We start from the raw sequence: 21,864 nt of genomic DNA, 5'->3' as shown, positions 1-21,864 counted from the left end.
TCTAGTTATCACCATTGTTAACAGCTAACCCGAGAATGCAATTTTAAAAAAAAGGGTTTTGTGATTTACACATGAAAGAAGTGAAACTATCACTGTATTCTAACAGATGAAAGGCTTAACAGACAATCAATTTTTCAATGTATAATTTCAGTTACATCACACTAAATTTTTGCTATAAATTCTGTGTTACGATCGAGCCCTCCACTATCACCTGATGAAGGAGCGTTGCTCCGAAAGCTAGTGTGCTTCCAATTAAACCTGTTGGACTATAACCTGGTGTTATGTGATTTTTAACTTTGTACACCCCAGTCCAACACCAGCATCTCCAAATCATATTAATTTACGATTTGAATTTCAGTGTTTTTGCTGTCACTGGACTATGGAATCCCACTGTGCAGTCTGTACTCATAGCAAACAAACTGATATTTCCTACGCAAGGTAAATAATAAAGAAGAAGAAATAAATTTGTTTAATTGGGCAGACCTTACTGCACCGTACATAGCCGAGTTGTGGCTCTTTAGCTTCACAGTCAATTCTGGAAGCTAGCAGAGGTATCAGACTTTGTAGGACAATCTGGTTTTTCTGAATTTTATTTATTGAGACATATTCTATGAAATATTCATCGCTTCAGCTGCTTCTCAGAGGAAATCATGAGGACTCCTGTCTAACCAAACACACAATAAATGAATAGTGATCAAATACATTCTGTTTCCAGATAGGAACAGCTGGTTAATACGAGACTACTGGAACAGTATAATTCATGTACATTCTTCATCAAGTGATGGATCAAACCCATATTCTGACGGAAAAACCCTTTATGTATTGATTTTGGAACAGAATGGAAAAATCAATATTGTTAAAATGCAGACTTTCCTTACTAATACATGGGACCACAAGAACGAGCAATCTGGTCATCCAAATTCATCCTTAACCTTTCTTAATATCCCCTATCTTTGCACTGACTTAGAAGTATGGTTTGCGTGTTTGCTATTCTGGTTTCCATGAGATAAACTAGATTAACCAAAGATACCAAAAGTTTAACTTGTAACATTATAATCTGATTTCCCAACCAGCTGGTCAAAAAAAGAGAGACTCTCTTAACCACTGGCTAAGGATTGTGTAGCAGAACTGGTTCATATGTCATCTTAGTATTGGCTGCATGCCATGTGAGAAAATTTCAAAGAAACATAGTGGATAATTTATCAACTAAGATTCATACCTACAGCACTAAAAGAAAATCTGACTTTTCCAAACCTTGCTGGTAGTTTAAATCAAATCATTGTCCAATTTACAACAAAACAGAATTGAAAACCCAGGGAGATAGCAATTTACAGCCAATGAAGTAATTTTGAACTGTTTGACCAATAATTATTGTTCATCCAATGTTTTGAACTCCTCTTCATTGAATTTTTACATCCAAACGCAGAGAAACACAGCTTAGAGTCTCATCCAGAAGATGACACCTCTGACAGTACAGTGCCCCTCAGTGTTACACTTAAGTATCAGCTGAAGATTTAAGCAAATGCTCAGTGTGTTAATTATTAGAGATCATGATTTCCACTGCAGCTCATTTGAAGCCAATACTAATTCTTTACATTCACTGCACAGTACAGATTTCAATTACAATATCCATATCAACCTAACACAGCCAAGAGAGACAACTTGCATTTGTCATGCCTTTTACACAACCTCATGAGTTCTGAAGGCCTTTCCAACAAATGAAAAACTACTGCAACATGGGACTACATTGTCAATGTAGGAAATAGGCCTAAGTTGATTAGATTATTTAGTGTGGAAGCAGGCCATTCGGCCCAACAAGTACACACTGACCCGCCGAAGCGCAACCTACCCAGATCCATTCCCCTCTATTTACCCCTTCACCTAACGCCACAGGCAATTTAGCATGGCCAATTCACCTAAACTGCACATTTTTGGACTGTGGGAGGAAACCAGAGCGCCCGGAGGAAACCTACGCAGACACGGGGAGAATGTGCAAACTCCACACAGTCACCTGTTGTATACAGTGATAATGACCAAATAATCTATTTTCAGTCAAGTAGATGTTTAAAAGAAAAATTGGACAGGAGACTGAGGAAAACCTCAGATTATTCTCAGAAATGGGGTTTGGGATCTTTCACACACATTGAGTCCTGGTTTACAAATGGCATCCAAAAGATGGTATCTCTGCTAGTGCAGCAACTCATTATACGGCAATGGAGCGTTGGCCGAAAATTTTGCGGTCAAGTCTCGCAATCTTCTGGCTCAGTCAAAACTGACATGTGAAGGCACCCAATAGCTTTGCTCATTTGAACGAGGTGACCACAGAGCCTCACTCAGTTGATTTCTGATAATAGTTGAAGTTGTGAATGGATGCATAAGACTGAGGAGATGTAGACCATTCAACCAGAGTCTGCTTCTCCATTCAGAGATCACAGTTGATCTGATAATCCTTGGCTCCACTTTCCTGCCTGTTCCCCATTACCTTTGACTTCCTTACTGATGAAAAATATCTCAGCCTTAAATATATTTACTGTCCCAGCCTCTACAGCCCTCAATAGTAAACAATTCCAAAGATTCACTACCATTAGAAAAGAAACCCCTATCTCTGCCCTAACTGGGCCACCCTTTACATTGATAGTGTCTCTTCTGGTCCCAGATTCTTCCAAAAGTGGGAACAACCCCTCAGCATCTACCCTGTTAATTTCTCTAAGCATTTTAGATATGTCGACAGGTTAGTCAAGGTGGTTCAAAATTTAACTCCTGGCCTGTGGTAAATTAAACAATCCCAGTGATATAGTTGCTCAAGAGAACTCAATTTTGAGTTGGGGATGGACTTCTACCAGAATTCCTAATCCTAGCACAAAGGGAATTCTTGATTTAACTGCTTACATGCACATCAAGTTAAAGTAAGTATAAACTTAATAAAACATGTTTATACTTACTATAACTTGATGCGCATGTAAGCAGTTACATCAGGAATTCCCTTAGTGTTCGGATTAGGAATTTTGATTGCAGTCCATCCCCAACTCAAAATTGAGTTCACTTATTTTAACAAGTTTATTAGGACAAAAGGAATTGCTTTTATCTTGCACAATGAATGAAAGGAACCAGCTTCCCAAGTTAAATGCAACTTTTGCTTCCACTCAGAATAAAAACATTCATCATATCACTCCTTAGAGCATCTTTGGATAGCAGGCACAGATTATAAAGATTAGAAAAAATATCATTGTCATCACTTAACTTGATATTTTAAAAGATGGATGTGTTTTATTCATTAAAAATTAAAACATACAAATTTTTATGTTAGTCACGTGCAGTAAAATACATCGTCTCAGTACTTTTCTTTTGAGTACAATGTTGCCATTTGCTGCCCAAGGGCTCAAGGTGTACTTGCTTGGTTGCAGAAGTACAAAATGAAGGGAATAAAACCCAAGATATAAAACTTCACCTGCACAATCACTGACATCATTTACATGATATGGATTAGAATTAAGCCTGAATCCATTCACAATGTTACACAGCTCATCTAATACTTCAAATCTAATCTCTTTGCCCCAATTCAACAAGAATCAGACTGCAATTTCAAATTTGATAAATTAAATGTATTCTCAAGCACTAAAATTTGTTTTTCATCACATGACATGATCCAAGAATATCTAAATAGCAAAGCAAGGTGGCCTGTAGCACCGTAACGAAAATCATATCTTAATCTCACAGCTCAGAGTACAATTGACACCTTGGCTGAATGCCAACTAAATTTAAAAATCCAAACTCTACTTCACTCATGAACATCATTCAACTTTAGGAGAAGCATTTACAATTAATTTAGTTAAGTTTTCCATTAAAGAAGTATAATGCATTAATTAAAAATGCTCAATTTCCTAATGAATAGGAATTTGTTTCTTCTTTAGCTTCTTGGGTCAGTACTATTAATAATGAATGGGGGAGTTTGGAGGGGTATGAAGACAAAACATGCCAGATTCCTCCATTCTATCCTGTGCCTCAAACATTTTCAACTCTCAGTTTACCTCCTTTCCTAACATGGTAGCTTTGTTTCTTTGAGAATAATGGGGATTCTTCGTTTTTCAAAAAGCAGTATTATACAAAAGGGAGAATCTGCCAGCACAAACTCATTTACTGACCACACCATTAGTGATGACTGGAATAGAGGGTCTGGTGGGAAAAATTAGGAAACTTGTGTGAAGAATAGTTACAGATCCACTGCAATTGATCTCAGCTGAAAAATGTGTTGCTGGGAAAAGCGCAGCAGGTCAGGCAGCATCCAAGGAGCAGGAGAATCGACGTTTCGGGCATAAGCCCTTCTTCCTGAAGAATGCGCTTTTCCAGCAACACATTTTTCAGCTCTGATCTCCAGCATCTGCAGTCCTCACTTTCTCCCTGCAATTGATCTCAACAAAGAAAAATAAAATTGTAAGATTACTGAAGCACTGAGTTCAAGATCATAATTAGCTCCCTTGTGTGTTTGCACAATCTCAATCATTTCATAAACACTAATTTTTTAAAAAGATATTCTAACTTTCCAACCATTTTAGATAGCACTATGATGATCAAGATTTCCTCAAAGGAGCTTCGACCTTCTCCCATAACAGAACCTTTCATTCCATCTCTTACAACAATCTGATTAACTGGTGCTAACCAGAACAGTGAAAAAACACAAAGCACAAAGAAATGCAATAGTATAAACAAAATCAGCATTCCTCTTCCCCTAAACCAGCAGCTGTACAAATATTTGAAATATGCCAAAGGTTCTGTATTCACATGGCACCTGCCACCACCACTATTACCACCCTGAAAAATGTTCTAACTTAGGCCAGCTCCTTTTCTCATCTGCTGACATGGGGACAAATTCCACATGCAGATTTGTTAACCTCTATACTTTTGGCCAGCTTTGCCCAATCATCAACAGCTTTATCACTAAACATGAGTTTCCAATGCTTTACAGACTGACTTCTTATATTGCACATTTGAATTTAAACTCACCCAAAGTATCTTTACTCACACTGAGTCTGGTTGGGCCATCACCGTGCTCACTAATCTACACTAACTATACTATTCTTTGATTTTTAATTCTCACCGTGAAGTCCAGATTTATCCAAGGACCTGACCCAACCTAACTGTGTCCTCCAAATTAATGCAAGAGCCTATATTGAAGTGTGAGTGTTTGCAAGAAAAATTGGAATGCTAATTTGTACAAATTCATTTTCATCAAAAACTCAAAAGCTCATAAATGCTAAAAGTGGCACGCAATGACTCTCAAATATTGTTCACTCTACATAATAGAAAATATAAAACTGCTACCATATAATACCAAGTTGATGTGACCATGCATTATGCTGATTCTTGCACATCATTCTAATTCAGTTGACATATACCATGACTACAAAGCAGTCCTTACACTACCTTATTTTTGGAACAGTCATGAAAAGTCAATAAACATATTTATGAGCTGTGTAAATAATAAGCAGCTGTATTTTGGATTAATTGAGTCTTAGTCCCTCCACATCTTTAAGCAAAGCTCAAAATATTTTTAAAAACCTGTTACTCTTTGTATTTACTATGGCTTCTAGCTTCTGATTCAATTCCTGAATTTGTTTTGAGATGAAAAGTAATAAATAACATTTGAAAGCAACTTTAAACAGCTTGACAGATTCAACAAATGTCAATTGTAGCTCATGACTCAACAGTAAAGAATTGTATCAACTATGTTGTTTATTGTCAGAAAAATTACAACAATTCAAAATAACGGCACATGGATGAGAATAAATTCTGACTCTTCATACTGTAATTTGATTTTCATACATTTGAAGTCAAAAATTTTTTCACATTGACAGTGAACTTTATTGTACTTTTGGTGGGTGCTAGTGAACATCAGAAAAGCATACATACCTCCAATTCCTGCTCCCTCTGCAATGCAAACTGCTTAAATGACTTCACTATGATTCCAGCATTTGAGCAGTCATACACAAATATTGAGGGGCTCCCCATCCAAGTCTGAAGGTCATATATAGAAAGAGGAATATACTGGGTATAATTCTGTTGTAAAAAGAAAACAAAAATCACAATTAGACGCTATGTTTCTCTTCTATTTTAAATTTTGCAGCAACCTTGTTTCAGTTTTATTGCAAGTTCTAATCTCATGACAAAATCATAATCACTTTTACTGAAGAAATGTGCCAATACCCCAGATAGGTACATTAAATAGAAAGTCCTGCAACACCCTCTTTTTAGTAAGAAAAATCAGCCTGAATTTAAAAGATTTTACATTCTAAAATCTCAACTGTACAACTTAAGGACAGCAATATGAATGTCTGCATGTTGATAATCATAAAATTATTAATATTAAACAAATTTTAAAAATAAAGGATGCGGAGGTTAATAAGAACAGCTAATACATCTCAATTTTTTTATATTATTAATTCTCAGGATGAGGGAGTCACAGCCAAGTCCAGTATTAATCGCCTATTCCTAGTTATGAAGATGGTGGCAGACCTCAATTAAACAGTACAAGCATGTGGCGTTATTCCTTGTAGTGATTTTTATACAACTGAGTGACCAACTCAGTCATTCAATAGAGCAATAAGTCACCACTTTGGTATGGCATTAGAGTCATATATAGGCCAGAATAAAAGCAAAGGACTGTGGATGTTGGAGATCAGAAATAAAAACAGAAAATGCTGGAGAAACTAATCCCACAGCACTCCTGGAGAACGTAACAAAGTTATCATTTCGAGTTTGGTTTCAAAATAGTAATGGAAAAGGATAGACCGGATCTAAATGTTGAAGTTCGACATTGGAGGAAGGCCAATCTTTGACAATATTAGGCAAGAACTTTTAAAAGTTGATTGGGGACAGATGTTCACAGGTAAAGGTACGTCTGGAAAATGGGAAGCCTTCAAAAATGAGATAAGATAGAAAGGATGTACGTGTATTTGTAACAGTATATTCCTGTTAGGATGAAAGGCAAGGCTGGTAGGTTCAGGGAATGATGGATGATGAGAAAAATTGAGGCTTTGGTTAAGAAAAAGAAGGAAGCATATGTCAGGTATAGACAGCAGCAATCAAATCAACCCTGAGGAGAGTATAAAGGCAGTAGGAGTATACATAAGGAGGAAATCATGAGAGCAAAAACAGAACATGAGATAGCTTTGGCAAATATGGTTCAGGGGGATCCAAAGGGATTTTAGCAAAATATAAAGGTCAAAAGGGTATCTAGGAAGAGAATAGAGCTCCTCAAAAATCAGCAAGGCAGCCTATGCATGGAACCACAGGAGATGGGAGAGATATACAATGGGTACTTTGTATCAGTGTTTATTGTGGAGGAGGACATGGAAGATAGAGAATGTAGGGAAAGAGAAGGTGACATGTTTTAAAAATGTCCATATTACAGGGGTGGTGCTGCTGGGTGTCTTAAAATGCATAAAAGTGGATAAATCCCCAGGACCTGATCAGGTGTATTCTAGAATTCTGTGGGAAGGTAGGGAAATGATTGCTGGGCCCCTTGTTGAGATATTTGCATCGTCGATAGTCACAGGTGAGTTGCCAGAAGACTAGAGGTCGGCTAACGTGGTGCCACTTTTTAAGAAAAGTTGTAAGGACAAGCCAGGGAACTATAGACCAGTGAGCTTGACATTGGTAGTGAGCAGGTTGGGGGAGGGAATCCTGATAAAAAGGATGTACATTTATTTGGAAAGCCAAGGACTGATTAGGGATAGTCAACTTGGCTTTGTGCATGGGAAAACATGTCTCACAAGCTTGATCGAGTTGTTTGAAGAAGTAAAGAAGAGGGCTGAGTGCAGAGCAGAGAATCCACCGCTCTGCCCTAATCAGTCCTCTTCATTACTTCTTCAAACAACTCAATACAGACTCGCTACAGATTAATTTGGACTTCAGTAAGGCATTCAACAAGGTTCCTCATGGTAGACTTGTTAGCAAAGTTAGATCGCACAGAACACAGAGAGAACTAGTCATTTGGTTATAGAACTGGCTCAAAGGTAGAAGACTGAGGGTGGCGGTGGAGGGTTGCTTTTCAGAGTGGAGGCTGGTGACCAGGGATGTACCACAAGGATCGGTGCTGGTCCACGAATGTTCGTCATTTATATAAATGATTTGGATGTGAACACAGGAGGTATAGCTAGTAAGTTTACAAAAATTGGAGGTGTGATGGACAGCGAAGAAGGTTACACCTCAGAGTACAATGAGATCTTGATCAGATGGGCCAATGGGCTGAGGAGTGACAGATGGAATTTAATTCAGATAAATGTGAGTTGCTGCATTTTGGAAAGGCAAATCAGAGCAAGACTTATACACAATGATAAGGTCCGAGGGAGTGTTGTTGAACAAAGAGACCTTGGAGTGCAGGTTCATAGTTCCTTGAAAGTGGAGTCGCAGGTAGATAGGATAGTGAAGAAGGTGTTTCGTATGCTTTCCTTTATTAGTCAGAGCATTAAGCACAGGACCTGGGAGGTCATGTGATTGCTGTACAGGACTTTCGATCGGCCACTTTTCGAATACTGCAATTCTGGTCTCCCTATCGGAAGGATGTTGTGAAACTTGAAAGGGTTCAGAAAAGATTTACAAGGATGTTGCCTGGGTTGGAGGGTTTGAGCTAAAGGAAGAAGCTGGATACGCTGCAGCTGGACGTGTATTTCCCTGGAATGTTGGAGGCTGAGGGGTGACCTTAAAGAGGTTTTTAAAATCATGAGGACCATAGATAGGGTAAACAAAGTATTTTCCCTGGGGTGGATGAATCCAGGATTAGAGAGCATAGGTTTAGGTTGAGGGGGACAAGATATAAAAGGGACCTATGGGGCAACTTTTATCATGCATGTATAGAATAAGCTGCCAGAGGAAGTGATGTAGTTTAGTACAGTAACAACATTTAATGACATTTGGATGGAAATATGAATAGGAAGGGTTTAGAGGGAAATGGGTCAAGTGTTGGCAAATGGGACTAGATTAATTTATGATATTTGGTCGGAATGGACAAGTTGGACCAAAGAGTCTCTTTCCATGCTGTACCTTTCTATGACTCTGTCATCATTGTAATACATCATAGTATTCACAGCTTTAAAACTCATTGAGGTAGCCTTTAGAAAATATTCTGATCAATATTGATTAAAATTAAATATCTACAGAAAATCAGAAAAGGACAGCTGCCTTGATAAGTCAGTGAGACAAAAGTAGCATTTGTGCATTTCTGGATTTAAAGGCTGAAAAGGAGTAAAGCAAACAATGCAAAATTGTAATGCTCCAACTGTGCAAAATGACTCTTTCAAAATGACTCCCATTCTGGGATTTTTAGAGAATCAGTTCAGCTGTATCAGTCGAGTAACATCCCTGGCAGATTAAATTTAAAGTTTGAATTGAGAAATTTGTTGATCTTTAGACATCATAAAATTTGAACATTAGATGACCGCAAGCCATGTGTTTGCATTTTTTGCCATTCGCCAAAGTGTAAAATATTCAGTGAATGCCCTTTTGGTATAACCTCACAACCTGAGATTACCCCAGCTTATTTGCCATTTTCACAATGGTTCTTACTTCATTAGTTCCTATTACCAAAATGCCACACAAAACTTTTAAAAATAGCTCCCATTTTTGTAACATAAAATAGTTTAAACTGAAATGCAATATATCTTGACAATACAATCCAGAATCCTAGCTATACAGATGGCCAAATTTCAGAAAACTATACCTTCATCCTTCTTCAGCGTAGAACAGTTTTACTATTTCCATAAACATATTTCAATAGCTTTAGGATTTATCCAGTAAGCTTCTCTTATACATCGAAATACCTTGACCATTGGAAAGAGATTTCAATTGGATGACTTTGGAATAGTATTTGTTCAAAAATACAAAAGGTGATGTCAAAATTACTGAATACCAAAACATCCAATAAAATGTTCATGTCAATGGCAAAATCTGCATATCAGCTTGGCTGACTTATCCCTGATATTTAGAAATACATGCAGTCAAAATCACGTAGATAATTTCAATCCAAACTCTGCAAAATTTAAGCTTTATAAAGTCTTACTTGAAAGGTGTAATTGTACTGTTGAAAGCAAATTAAATATTCTAATTATCCTCAAGTTAAACATGCAGCTAGGTCAATTAAATCTCTCCATAATAGCATGCGCATACAAATTCTAAAACTGTGCTATATTCATAATCGGACCCATGATCATATCAGGTTAAACCCACTCCAAATAGCAAGTAACTTCCAGTTAACTATTTTATTAATCACATTCCCTTCCAACCTCTCATTTAATATAATTTATTTTGGAAGTTTAGTGTATTCTCCAACAAAAGGCCACAATCTCCCCAACGATGCTTTCATTATGACAACCTATATGAAGCATGTCATTTATTTATTCCTCCGTTCTGTAACACTATGTGGTGAGTCTAGCGCTCTCAGACTTCTGCTGATTACAGTATGCAAACTGTTCCAATTCAATAATTCCTACTAAAAGATCATTTCTATTAATGCACCGTTCCTAAAATGAGTTATTAAATCAGCAGCAAACCTGAATTCTGGTTGCAGTTTCTAAAATGTTTATGATAGGGCTTGGTTTTAAAGTTACAAGTTTAAAGTATTAAAATTAAAAGTATTTTTTAATTATATTAAGAAAGAAACATGACCTTGAGATTGTGAGATGCTTTGATAAAGGTTACTTGTATTTTTTGTTGGTTTCTGAGCTATAAGCCAGACTAATCCTGTCCTGATTTGTGAAAATTAAAGCTATCCCAAACATAAGCCATCAAAGATACAAAGAATCCATATGATCACAATGGAAGATTAAGCCCACTCCAAAGAACAAATAACTTCCAGTTCAAAATCTTATTAATCACATTCCTTTCCGATCTCTCCTTTAAAACAGTTTATCTTGCATGTTACAGCACACTCTTCAAAAGGGTCTCCCCAATGATACTTTCTTTATAGCAATCTACATGAAGCAATGTCATCATGTCGAGAGACTAGTTCTGACGTTTCATCCCATTGGTGGAAGCTATTGTTTTTGTATCAACTTATTCACCCAAGTCAAAATAAAACAAAAGTTTAGAATTAGAAATGTGGGAAACTGCAGGGAATACGTATGTAAAATTCTGCTGACGCTACAACCTGCAACCGGAACAAAATAATGCTCATAGCATTTAGCGGGTTATACAGCATCTGTGGAAGGAAACAATTTATAACCTTCAATCTGTTCTGATGAAACTGGATTTTTACAAATCCAAAGCGTAACCAAGTTCTCAAAATATTATTTACTGATTAGGATACATTAGAGCACATGGCTAGAAAGATGGACAACAATACCATTCTCTTGCAATTCGCACACTTTTAAAAACAAATCACTTTAATATGTTAAATAATTACAACTTATTCCATATAATATCATATGTCACTCGCTGACTTCAAAGCCATCCAAGCTCAAGAAATAAAAAATCTATTTAAGTTCATAATTAGTTCATTCAAATTTCGCAGCTGGTATTCCTGATGATTGACTCTGCCCATCCAGCCCGGGGGCTATTAGTGTGCAATGGCAGTGTCCCTATCTCTGAGCCAGTAGGCATTGGTTCAAGTCCCATCTGCTCCTTAAGTGTGTCATAATATCTCTGAACAAGTTGATTAGAAAATGTCGATGCTTCCAGCCTATATTTGTCTGGCTTTGACAGTCTACATACACGAATTCTTTGTGGTAACACCAAGAAATAGCAATCATCTTCTAAGTACTACTTTTATATATCAATTATGAAGAACAAATTTAAAAAAAACATACTCCTTGAGATAACACTCCTACATCTGCTACTTTCAAGATGGAATACAATAGTAATGTTAGGATTTAATACCAGATTTGGGGCAGCATGGTGGTTCAGTAGTTAGCACTGTTGCAACACAGCGCCAGGGAGATGGGTTTGAATTCATCTGCAGGTGACTATCTGTGAGGAGTTTGCACATTCTCCCAGTGTCTGCGTTTTTCCTCCGGGTACTCGAGTTTTCTCCCACTGTCCAAAGGTGTGCAGGTCAGGTGGATTGGCAGTGCTAAATTGCCCATAGTCTGCAGGGATATGCAGTCTGGGTGGATTAGCCATAGGAAATGCAGACTTACAGATGGGTCTGAGTGGGATGCTCTTCAGAGAGTCAGTGTGGACTCAGTGGGCCAAATGGCCTGTTTCCACACTATAAGGATTCTATGATCCTTTGCAATACCGGCATTTAATATAAGCATGGATAAACTGGACAGAAATATTGATTACCTTATTGAATACCCAGATTTCGCCATTCACTGTCGGTCTTGGCACTCCATGTCCATTGTAATGGAAAAGCACACGCTCTTCCTTAGCATTGCGTCTCAGAGAGGTGCAAAGTTTTTTAACTTCATCCACTGTTGGATCCAAGCTTTGCTTATACCTAGCCTGTTGAAAGAAAAAGCATTTATTAATAAGATTTAAGAAAAAAAGCAAAATTTATAAAATCAAGTTGAGATCACAAATTATTTTTTTTAAAATACATAGTACAATCAGGGGTGTAAGAAACTGTACAACTTCCAGGCAATCTGTTATCACCAAGGTTTAACCAAGATTATCCCTAATGCATACTAGATTAAGTGGTCTGCTTTACACCAATTAAGATTCTAGTTGCAAATAGCAAGCAATCAGGTGCATGAAATGAAACCATGAAGCCGTAGATTTCTCGGAGAGAAAAGTGTAACACCTTTCACATCACCTTTTAGAATGTTACAGATTTCTAAAATTTAATAATTTATTTGAGTATATGCATACTGAACTACTTTGGTACTGTTGCTAAAGATATCCTGTAGCCAATAGTGCCGAGAGCTTTGAATTTTTGCTGATTTAAGAGGAATCTCATATGTATCAAGTGATAAAAGGCGTCTTTGCAGCAATGCATAACTCTCAGCAAATTCTTGGTGCCTTTCAAAACACATATTTAATACTTTGCTGGCCACAGGTGAAGGATGACTGGAGGATAGCTAATACAATTCCCTTGCTCAAGAAGGCAGCAGGGATAAGCCAACTAATTACAGACCAGTTAATCTGACATCAGTGGTGGAGAAATTATTGGAAAAAATTCCGAAGACAGGATTATCAACACTTGGAAAGTCAGGGATGGATCAGAGATAGTCAGCACGGATTTGTTAGAGGAAGAGCTTGTTTGACTAATTTAATTTTGCTTTTTGAAAAGGCGTCTTAATATATTGCTGAGGGTAGTACAGTTGATGTAGTTCACATGGACTTCAGTCAGGCCTTTGCTAGGGTACCACATGAAAGATTGATTAGATTAGATTAGATTACCTACAGTGTGGAAACAGGCCCTTCGGCCCAACAAGTCCACACCGACCCGCCGAAGCGTAACCCACCCAGGGTAGTACAGTTGATGTAGTTCACATGGACTTCAGTAAGGCCTTTGCCAGGGTACCACATGAAAGATTGGCCCAAAAGCTAACAGTCCATGGGATCCAATGTTGGTAAAATGGATCCAAAATTAGCTTACAAATAGGAGACAATTGTTGACAGTGGAGGGTTGTCTTTGCGATTGGAAGCTTATGTCAGCAATCTATCACAGGTCTTGTTGCTGGGACCCTTGCTGTTTGTTATGTCTATTAACAACTTGTATGTGAATATAGAAAATATAATTGGTAAGTTTGTAGATGATATGAAAACTGGTGGTACTATTGATCGTGAGAATGGTGTCAGGTTACAGTCTGAGATTGATCAGCTGGTAAATTGGGCAGAGCGATGCCAGATGGAATTTAGCCCGAGTAACTGTGAAAAATATATTTTAAGAGGACTAACAAGGGAAGGGGTCCTAGGAACACGGAGGAACAATAGAACTTTGGTGCACAAGTCCACAGATATCTAAAGGTGTCAACACAGGTAGACATTGTGGTGGAAGCAGCATAAGGGCTGCTTGCCTTCATTAGCCAGGGCACCGAATATAGGAGCGAGTGTTGTTGCAACTTGATAAAACATTACTAGAAGGTCATTATTGTTCTGGAGTGTGTGTAGAGGATATCCACCAGGATGCTGTCTGGAATGAAAGGACTCAGTTATGAGGAGAGAGTGGATTTGCTGGGTTTTTTTCCACTGGAGCAGAGGAAGCTCAGGACGGGATTTGATTGAGGTACACAAAATTACCTGAGAGACAGTAGATTGAGAGAATCATTTCAACATGGTAGACATGTCTAAGACCAGAGGGCATAAGTTTTAAGGTGTTGAGCATATGGTTTAGAGATCTGAAAACAAACATTCACCCAGAAGGTAGTAGATATATGCAATGTGCTGCCTGAGAGGATGGTGGATGCAGGTAATCTCACAACATTTAAGCAACATCTTAAAACGCCAGGGCCCAGCAGGCTGTGATCCAGGTGCAGGTAAATGGGATTAGTGCAGTTTGGAGTTCATTGGTCGACACAGACATGGTGAGCCGAACGGCCTGTTTCTATGGTGTATCACTCCGAAAGCTAGTGTGCTTCCAATTAAACCTGTTGGACTATAACCTGGTGTTGTGTGATTTTTAACTTTGTACACCCCAGTCCAACACCGGCATCTCCGAATCATGACTCTAAAATGAGATTGTATTCGTCCTGGCCTCATCTAGCAAAATACTCAGACCCTTCCAAACTTAGGAATAGTTAAAAAAAAATTAAAATTTTAAAAATGTTATTAACATATTTAAATAATCCAGAGGGTTGAACTATGAAAATAAAGTTGCTTCCAGCCAACATGAAGGAGCAAACTGTGGATGTGTCAAAGCACCAAAATCATTTGTCCATATTCTCCCCTTCAAAGTCAATTAATTTAAAATACTTACGCTGTAAATGAATAAATGTCATCTGTGCTGTCCTATTTAAATTGCTTAACTTTAATCAACAGCTTTAAACCATATCATGGTTAACGCAAAAAGAAAAATCCCAAAGGCACAAACCAGGAAGAAACAGCTCAGGAATATGATAAAAGATTGGCAAAAAATATCCTTGGAAGTGGATTAAGATTGGACAGAAGTGAGAGGTCGTAGTGTTACAGAAAACAGGACAAATGAGACTGAAAAGGATGCTTAGGAAAGGTTTGGAAATGACAGTCCAACGAAGGGGGTATCATGACAGTGAAATGTTGGAGTGGGTGAAAGTGTGTAGCAATAAGGCATCAGTGGAGTTATTGATCTGTATTATGGTTTCCCAATAGCAAATACATCGTGGGTTCTTGTAGAACAGTTGCGGTGTCTTCACCTCTGAGCCAGGAGATCTGGGCTCAAATACAACCTGTTCCAGTGGTGTACAATAACACCGCTGAGCAGGTTAATTAGAAAAAAATATTAAAACTAAACCCATTTTAATGTCTGTAGGGATCTATATAACTGTTTTCTCTAACGCTTACAGAGGTCTTCACAATTTCAATGTTCCTCCAAACTACTCAATATTCCATTGATGCTCACTTTCAAACTAATGCTCAGCTACTCATCCATGTTTTCCTAATCACCAGAACATAATGCATGCATCTATTGTCTATCGGAACTGTGAACTAACTTAAAAACAAATGGTGGAGTCAAGGCAACAACTTAAGCATTGCCTGATGACTTTTAAAATAGGTCATCTTCAATACATTTCTTAATCACTAATGCCCTTTCAGATATTTACACTAGACTAATGGGCTTTTCGTGCAAATCATTTGGAAGTACAACTGTGTAAACAATGGATATTTTTAATCAATCTCTTCAATTACATTAGTTCACACCTCTGAGGGTACTTGAACCTGAGCCTTCTTCCTCAGAGGTATGCCTAGGCTTAAGTGGCATCATAATCAGCAATATTATAATTATCATGTATTCTAGTCAATCCCAGAATGAAGATTTTATTAAAATTACATGTTAATTTGCCCAGCACTCCAACATCAACATAACATATGCAGGTTTTTTTTTCACAAAAATCAAGATTATTCATGAACTTACAATGAAAGTTTAGTGAACTTTTCTGGTATGAAGTCTTTAGAAGATAGATAATAGACAAAGCCACTTACATTACCATCTACCAAATGTTTAGTCCAGTGAACCTATAAAGTACACACCATTTGAGTATTTAGCATAGCAACATGCATACATTGACCAGTATATCTAGAATAAAGCTTTAAAAAATTCATGGATCTTGCCCTCAATGTAAGTGACAAACTGTCATTTGCAGCATGACTTTAAACCATTCAATCAACATGTTGAAACTCTTGCTTTCAGCCTCTCTGAATAATGTATTTGTCTTCTAACCATCATTAAATCTCTCATAACAGACATTTGATCATGCCTTAAACCATCTCCTGAGGACTCTCTGCCACCATTTCCCCTTCCTCCAACTACTCTATTGACCACTTTTTCATGTGGAATCCTTTTGGAGATTTACAGGCATAGAGTTTTAGGATAAATGAATCCCATGCAATATGATACACACAAGTTATTGTTCAAATTGAACAGACGTTTTCTTTGAAAAATCTTTCCCAGTACACAAACATATGCCATGTAGAATTTAAGCTTCATTACTTGAGACAATTATGCTTTACATACCTCAGGAAAACATTTGGTCAACCATTAAGGTTCAACGCCCACTTATAATGCAGACCTGAATCAAAATACAACGATCCACGGATCAAATGAGGGGCTGAGTTTTGAAGAGCAGTGTTCACGGCCCAGGTGAGTGTTAATGGATGAATCATAGCACATAATTTTTGAATGTCTCTAAAACATGAATACAACAGAACTCAAGTTTATTTTAAATGAGTTTTTTGCCTTAAGCATAAAGTGGTAAATTGGAATACGACATTAGGTGAACAGAAATGATTTACAATTATTGCTTAAAAACCAATTTATATCTCTACTTATTGGCATTATTGTGCAAATTGTTAATTTTGTGCCTCAAAATTAACTATGAAGTCAGCACACAGTGGTTGCATAAAATTAAGTGAATTCTACACAAAACCCAACTAAACTGTAAATGGAAATCTATACTAACGGCACCAGTGTACATCTCGAATGAGTAATGCAGAAGACCCAGAAGCATGTAAATGAATATTTTAATTTAACTTTGCACATACTGCACAATTTCCTACTAATGGGAGATAATTGTAATATAATCCAAACACCAGTAAAACATTAACACATGAAATTCTCTCTGAAAGTGTGCCATAAACAACAAAAAGATCAAGTTCGTTTGGAGATGACTGCCAGTGGTTATCCTGCACACTCTAAATTCTTATTACAGTCATGCCATCTCACTGAATTGGTCTCATATCTATTCAGGCAATGGCTTTACTAAAGTTCCAAGGCACATTAACCATCCTAGTTATGCGGAGGACAAAAGTCTAGTTGCTGCCATTTGAGCACAATACCATGGTTGCTCTGCTGTTGTCCAATTGAGTCAATTTGCAAATATGACCTGAATAGTGACATTGAAAAGGTAGACACTTTGGTTCACAGACAGCATAACAATGCACGTCAGGCAGAATACTAAACTCACTGTCCAGCACTCAATTTCTAGGTCTCAAGAATATGTATAGGGTTGATTAGGTAGGGAAAGAGTTAAGTTCTGAGTTTTGTAAAACAAGGGGTTCAGCTGAGCATGACTCAGATCAGATAAGAACTGACATTTAACAATGGGATGCTGGAGACAAAGGAAATGGGTTAACAAGGTGGAAAAGCATTCATTACATAGAGCCATTTAACAAGATGAGGTAGCATTCAGTACGTGAGGTCAGTTTAACAAGGTGAAAAGTATTCATTATGTGAAGCCAGTTATTCATTGTGTAAGAGCAGATGGTTTAATCTTTACTGTTGATACTTGTTGACTGTAACTGTTACCCAATTAATATGTATGTTGCCCTATCTAGATGGTCCTCCCTGTAAAATGATGAAATAGTTCATTGAGAAACTGCTATTCCAGCGAAGACAGAGTACTCATGTCTCTGTGCACATCAGCGATCATTCTCTCTCTCTCCAGGGCACAGAATAAAGATGAAGGAGGTAAAACCACAGTTTCTGAGCATTTTGCTTCGACTGAGGGGGGCTATCAGGACGACAATATTAACATAGTTGGCAGGATCCAAACAGATAGTTTCAATCATGCCACTTGGATTATTGCTGTCTTGAGACGGACGGGTCCACAAGGTAAGATTTTAAATCTTGGTCCCTCTCGATATTCTTATGTGCCAGAGATGGTCCCCTCGCTCGATCGCTCTCTATTCTACGGATTCCTTAAATGGTAATTAGTTCAGTCGAGAGACACAGTTTCACAAGTGCATTGGCAGGCAGAGGTTCAAGTCCTCTCTGCTGCATTTGGGTGCGCGGGGGGGTGGGCGATTGAGGTTCATGTCCTCTGCGCTTTACCTGGGGTTCGAGCCCCCTGGGATGGGGGGGTGAGATTGAGGTTCAAATCCCCTGTGCTCATCTGAGGTTCAGGTTCCCTGGAATGGGTTTGGTTGAGGTTCGAGTCCTTTGCACGGTATTGGGGTTTGAGTCTACTGGGTAGGTTGATTTGAGGTTCGAGTCCTCCGCACTGTGCTGGGGTCCGGGCTCTCCATGTTGAAGTGGGATCCGGGCTCCCATGAGAAGTAAAGTGTAAAAAGGGTTTAAGGTCCCCTAGTGGCAAAATATGAGGCACTGCGAGTCTTTGCTCTGGGGGAAGAGAGTGGCTGGGATTATGCTGTCACATGGTCCGCTGCAAGGACTTTCTCTTCTTATACATATGAGAGGATGCAAAAAAAAATTAAATAATGAGAAATACTGAAATTAGGGTTGTATTAATACTTGGGTTGAGAAATGAAAGTTTCAATGTACATTGTGTCATGCTGTGAGTGTTTGATGTTTAAAAATTTTGGTTTGTTAAAATACTGGTTCTCAAAATCCTTTTAAGTAACTGTTTGCCTTGTTTGAATCAGGATCTCATTCAATGTGTTTTGTGGGCTATGTAATGGGACAGATTTTGATTTTACATTGAATTTGCACAACATCATGCCCTTTTTAAAATTATCAAACTTATAACCTTAAAACAAATTGATTAAGTGCCTTGAGCCAGAGTTGTTTCAAATTCTGCAATGCCTGTTTAAAACAAAATTGTGTCAGTGGTCATGCTTTAGCCAGATGAGAGTATTGTATTATAATATCTTTGCTGCTGCTGTGTTTTTAATGCAGAGTGTTCATAAAAAGAAGAGTGCATTTTTAGTCTGATGTTTTAAGATTCAAGAGAATATCAGAACTTGAGGCTCAGCTGTTTAAATTATGTTTATGATTATTAAGACTTCATTGGCCTCCTTCACACTGCAATTCAGAGAATGATTATCTCTACCACAAGTTGCAACTGAAATTCCGACTGTTTTATTTCAGAAGTTTCATTTGGAGAACATATTTTAAAATATTCAGCATTCGTTTCCCATGAATATTTCAAATTTAAATCTGAACTGAAACTACCTCTTCAATTGCTAAAGCACAGGAAACATTTTGCTGTTTTCTTGTTGTTCCAGAATTTTAAAATACATTTCCTGACAGCTTTCACATTAGCCAAGTATTAATTTATTAAAGGAAAATTATTTTTGAATAAGCTGAATGGGGTCCTCCGATGGTTTGATTTTAGGATCACTGATTGATGTTTATAATTGACTGAATTGTTTAGACAGTACAATTCAGAAGTTTATGGATTGTATAAAACTTGACAATGTTATTAATAGTGAACAGAGTAACAGACTTCAAGACAAATGAGAACGCTGAAATAGGCAGACACAATTTAGTGTAGTGAAATGTGTGACTGTGTTCATACTGATAACCACCTTGGCAAGGAAGGAATGAGAGAGGAAATGCAAAGATACTTTCAGCAGATAACATCTTCTCCAGAGTTTCTCCATTCACAGGTAAAGCCCGCCTTTGGACCACCGCCCGCCCATCCACAACCTGATGCAACAGATTCAATCAGCTCCCCAGTCACGAGCACAAAAAGTGAAGACATTAACAACAGTGAAGAGAAGGTCAGCACGCTTTTTGTCAGTGGGCTTCCCATGGACATTAAACCACGTGAGCTTTACCTTCTCTTTCGATCATTATTGGGATATGATGGCTCACTGATCAAGCTAACATCACAACAGCCAGCTGGCTTTGTTACGTTTGAAAGCGGAGGGGGAGCATAAACAGCGGGGAGTGCTCCATTCAACTAGCCTGCTGCTGCTGCTGCACTGCACTGCACACTCGGATGCGCTGGTATCCTCGATCTGAAGCATCTCTGCAAGGATGGAAGTCTCGTCAGTTTTGTGAAGCATTTAACTGCCCTTATCCAAGAAACCAGATTTTTCCAAGGACTGATGCAAGAACACTCAATTTTATCCAGTTGGACTTTACTAAAGGAGATTTTGGAGAACTGACTTGTTTCCACTCGACTTGGAAGGGCCAGAGTGGTCACCTAGGGATATGGATTTAAGAATTTTACTGGTGAATTTTTTTTCCACATGGGAGGATTCTTCAAACTCTAATTACTGTAACGGACCAGTAGTATTTGTTGTTAGAATCATTGTATGCTGTATGTCAATAACTTGCTTAAATACTGGCTGTCAGAGTCTTATGAAAGCTGGCAGTGCCATCTCAGTGGTTATCATGAAATGATAAAAGGAGGGATGGAGAATGTGTATAGGATATGAGTAGGTAGGGAAAGAGTTAAGTTCTGAGTTTTGTGAAACAAGAGGTTCAGCTAAACATGACTCAGGTCAGATCAGAGAAGAAATTACAGATATAGGCTCACACTTGCTACTTACATTGTGACCCTCTTCCATAAAAAGGACACCCAACTGATCATTAATTACCACTCCTTCAGCCATGTTTCTCCACCCTTAAGTTCATTCTTGAAGATTTCGCTTTCCTATTTCCACCATTCCTTTTCCAAGGTCATAGGCTCAGCCTTCCTACCACACCATTCTAATTCACTGAATCTGCCAGTCCTGTAGGCCTGAGTTTGATTAATATATTTGTCCAGGCAGACTTTTATAATCTAAGAAATCTATTAAAAAACGGAACTTCGTCAACCATAAAAAATTCAATTGTCGCTTAAGAGTGCAACATTAGTTAAAAATCATAAGCAATATTCAAGGCTCGTTGGGTAACAAAAGGAGGTGTTTTTTTTTTAAATGAGCTCCAGACCACAATAAAAATGCCGATTTGAATCCCATGTTCAACAATTCATCGGCAGATGCCCAGGAACTAGCAACTTCAACAGGAGTCAAACCTGTAAGAATAGGAATCTGCACACAACACAAATGATTTGCATTAGAGCATTAATTTATAGTGACCTTTGATGCAGTAGGTACTGCCCCTGCCTCTAAGCTGAAGTCCTACCTGAGGACTTGGCAGCCAAAAGTGGTGGTTTCATAACGCAGCCAATCAGGTTGAATACTAATCACCAAGTCCTTCCAACACATTCTAAAAGCAAGCGGTAAGTGTAGGAGAGATTCCTAGTCAACCATGTGACAGAAAGGCTGTTGGAGTCTCAACAATCACTATCACTAGTTCCAGACTACAGCGTGCATTGTAAAGCATGTTTTCACAAGAATTCTAAACCAGTAACACATCACGGTATATTTAATCTGATGTGTTACTTAATACATTTCAACTGACGCTTCACTATACTGTTCCGCTCCACATTCAAAGCAGGATTTAAAGAAAAAATGATTGCAACTTTATATTTGCTCAGCTTGCATCCAAATAATCTTTTAGGAATGCCTTATGCAGTGCAGCACCAAATAAATTGCATCAACCTGAAGCAGCAGGACTCACTCATCTTCAGAAGCCTTCTAAAGATTAAAAATCAGTGAAAT

General features: G+C 38.0%; 1 protein-coding gene across 1 annotated transcript in view; it reads right to left on the bottom strand.

Annotated features, from left to right (window-relative positions):
* rptor (regulatory associated protein of MTOR, complex 1) overlaps positions 1–21,864 on the bottom strand; it is a 396,655-nt gene that overhangs the window by 282,645 nt on the left and 92,146 nt on the right. The window contains exons 4-5 of the mRNA XM_043715229.1: positions 12,277–12,435; positions 5,908–6,054 (exon numbers count right to left, since the gene is read on the bottom strand). Of these exons, the coding sequence (XP_043571164.1) occupies positions 5,908–6,054; positions 12,277–12,435 (306 nt within the window). The remainder of the gene's footprint in view (positions 1–5,907; positions 6,055–12,276; positions 12,436–21,864) is intronic.

This window comes from Chiloscyllium plagiosum, chromosome 24, assembly GCF_004010195.1.
Source record: "Chiloscyllium plagiosum isolate BGI_BamShark_2017 chromosome 24, ASM401019v2, whole genome shotgun sequence".
Lineage (NCBI taxonomy): Eukaryota > Metazoa > Chordata > Chondrichthyes > Orectolobiformes > Hemiscylliidae > Chiloscyllium > Chiloscyllium plagiosum.
The sequence above is the reverse complement of the archived record's forward strand: the minus strand, read 5'-3'. Positions and strand labels throughout refer to the sequence as shown.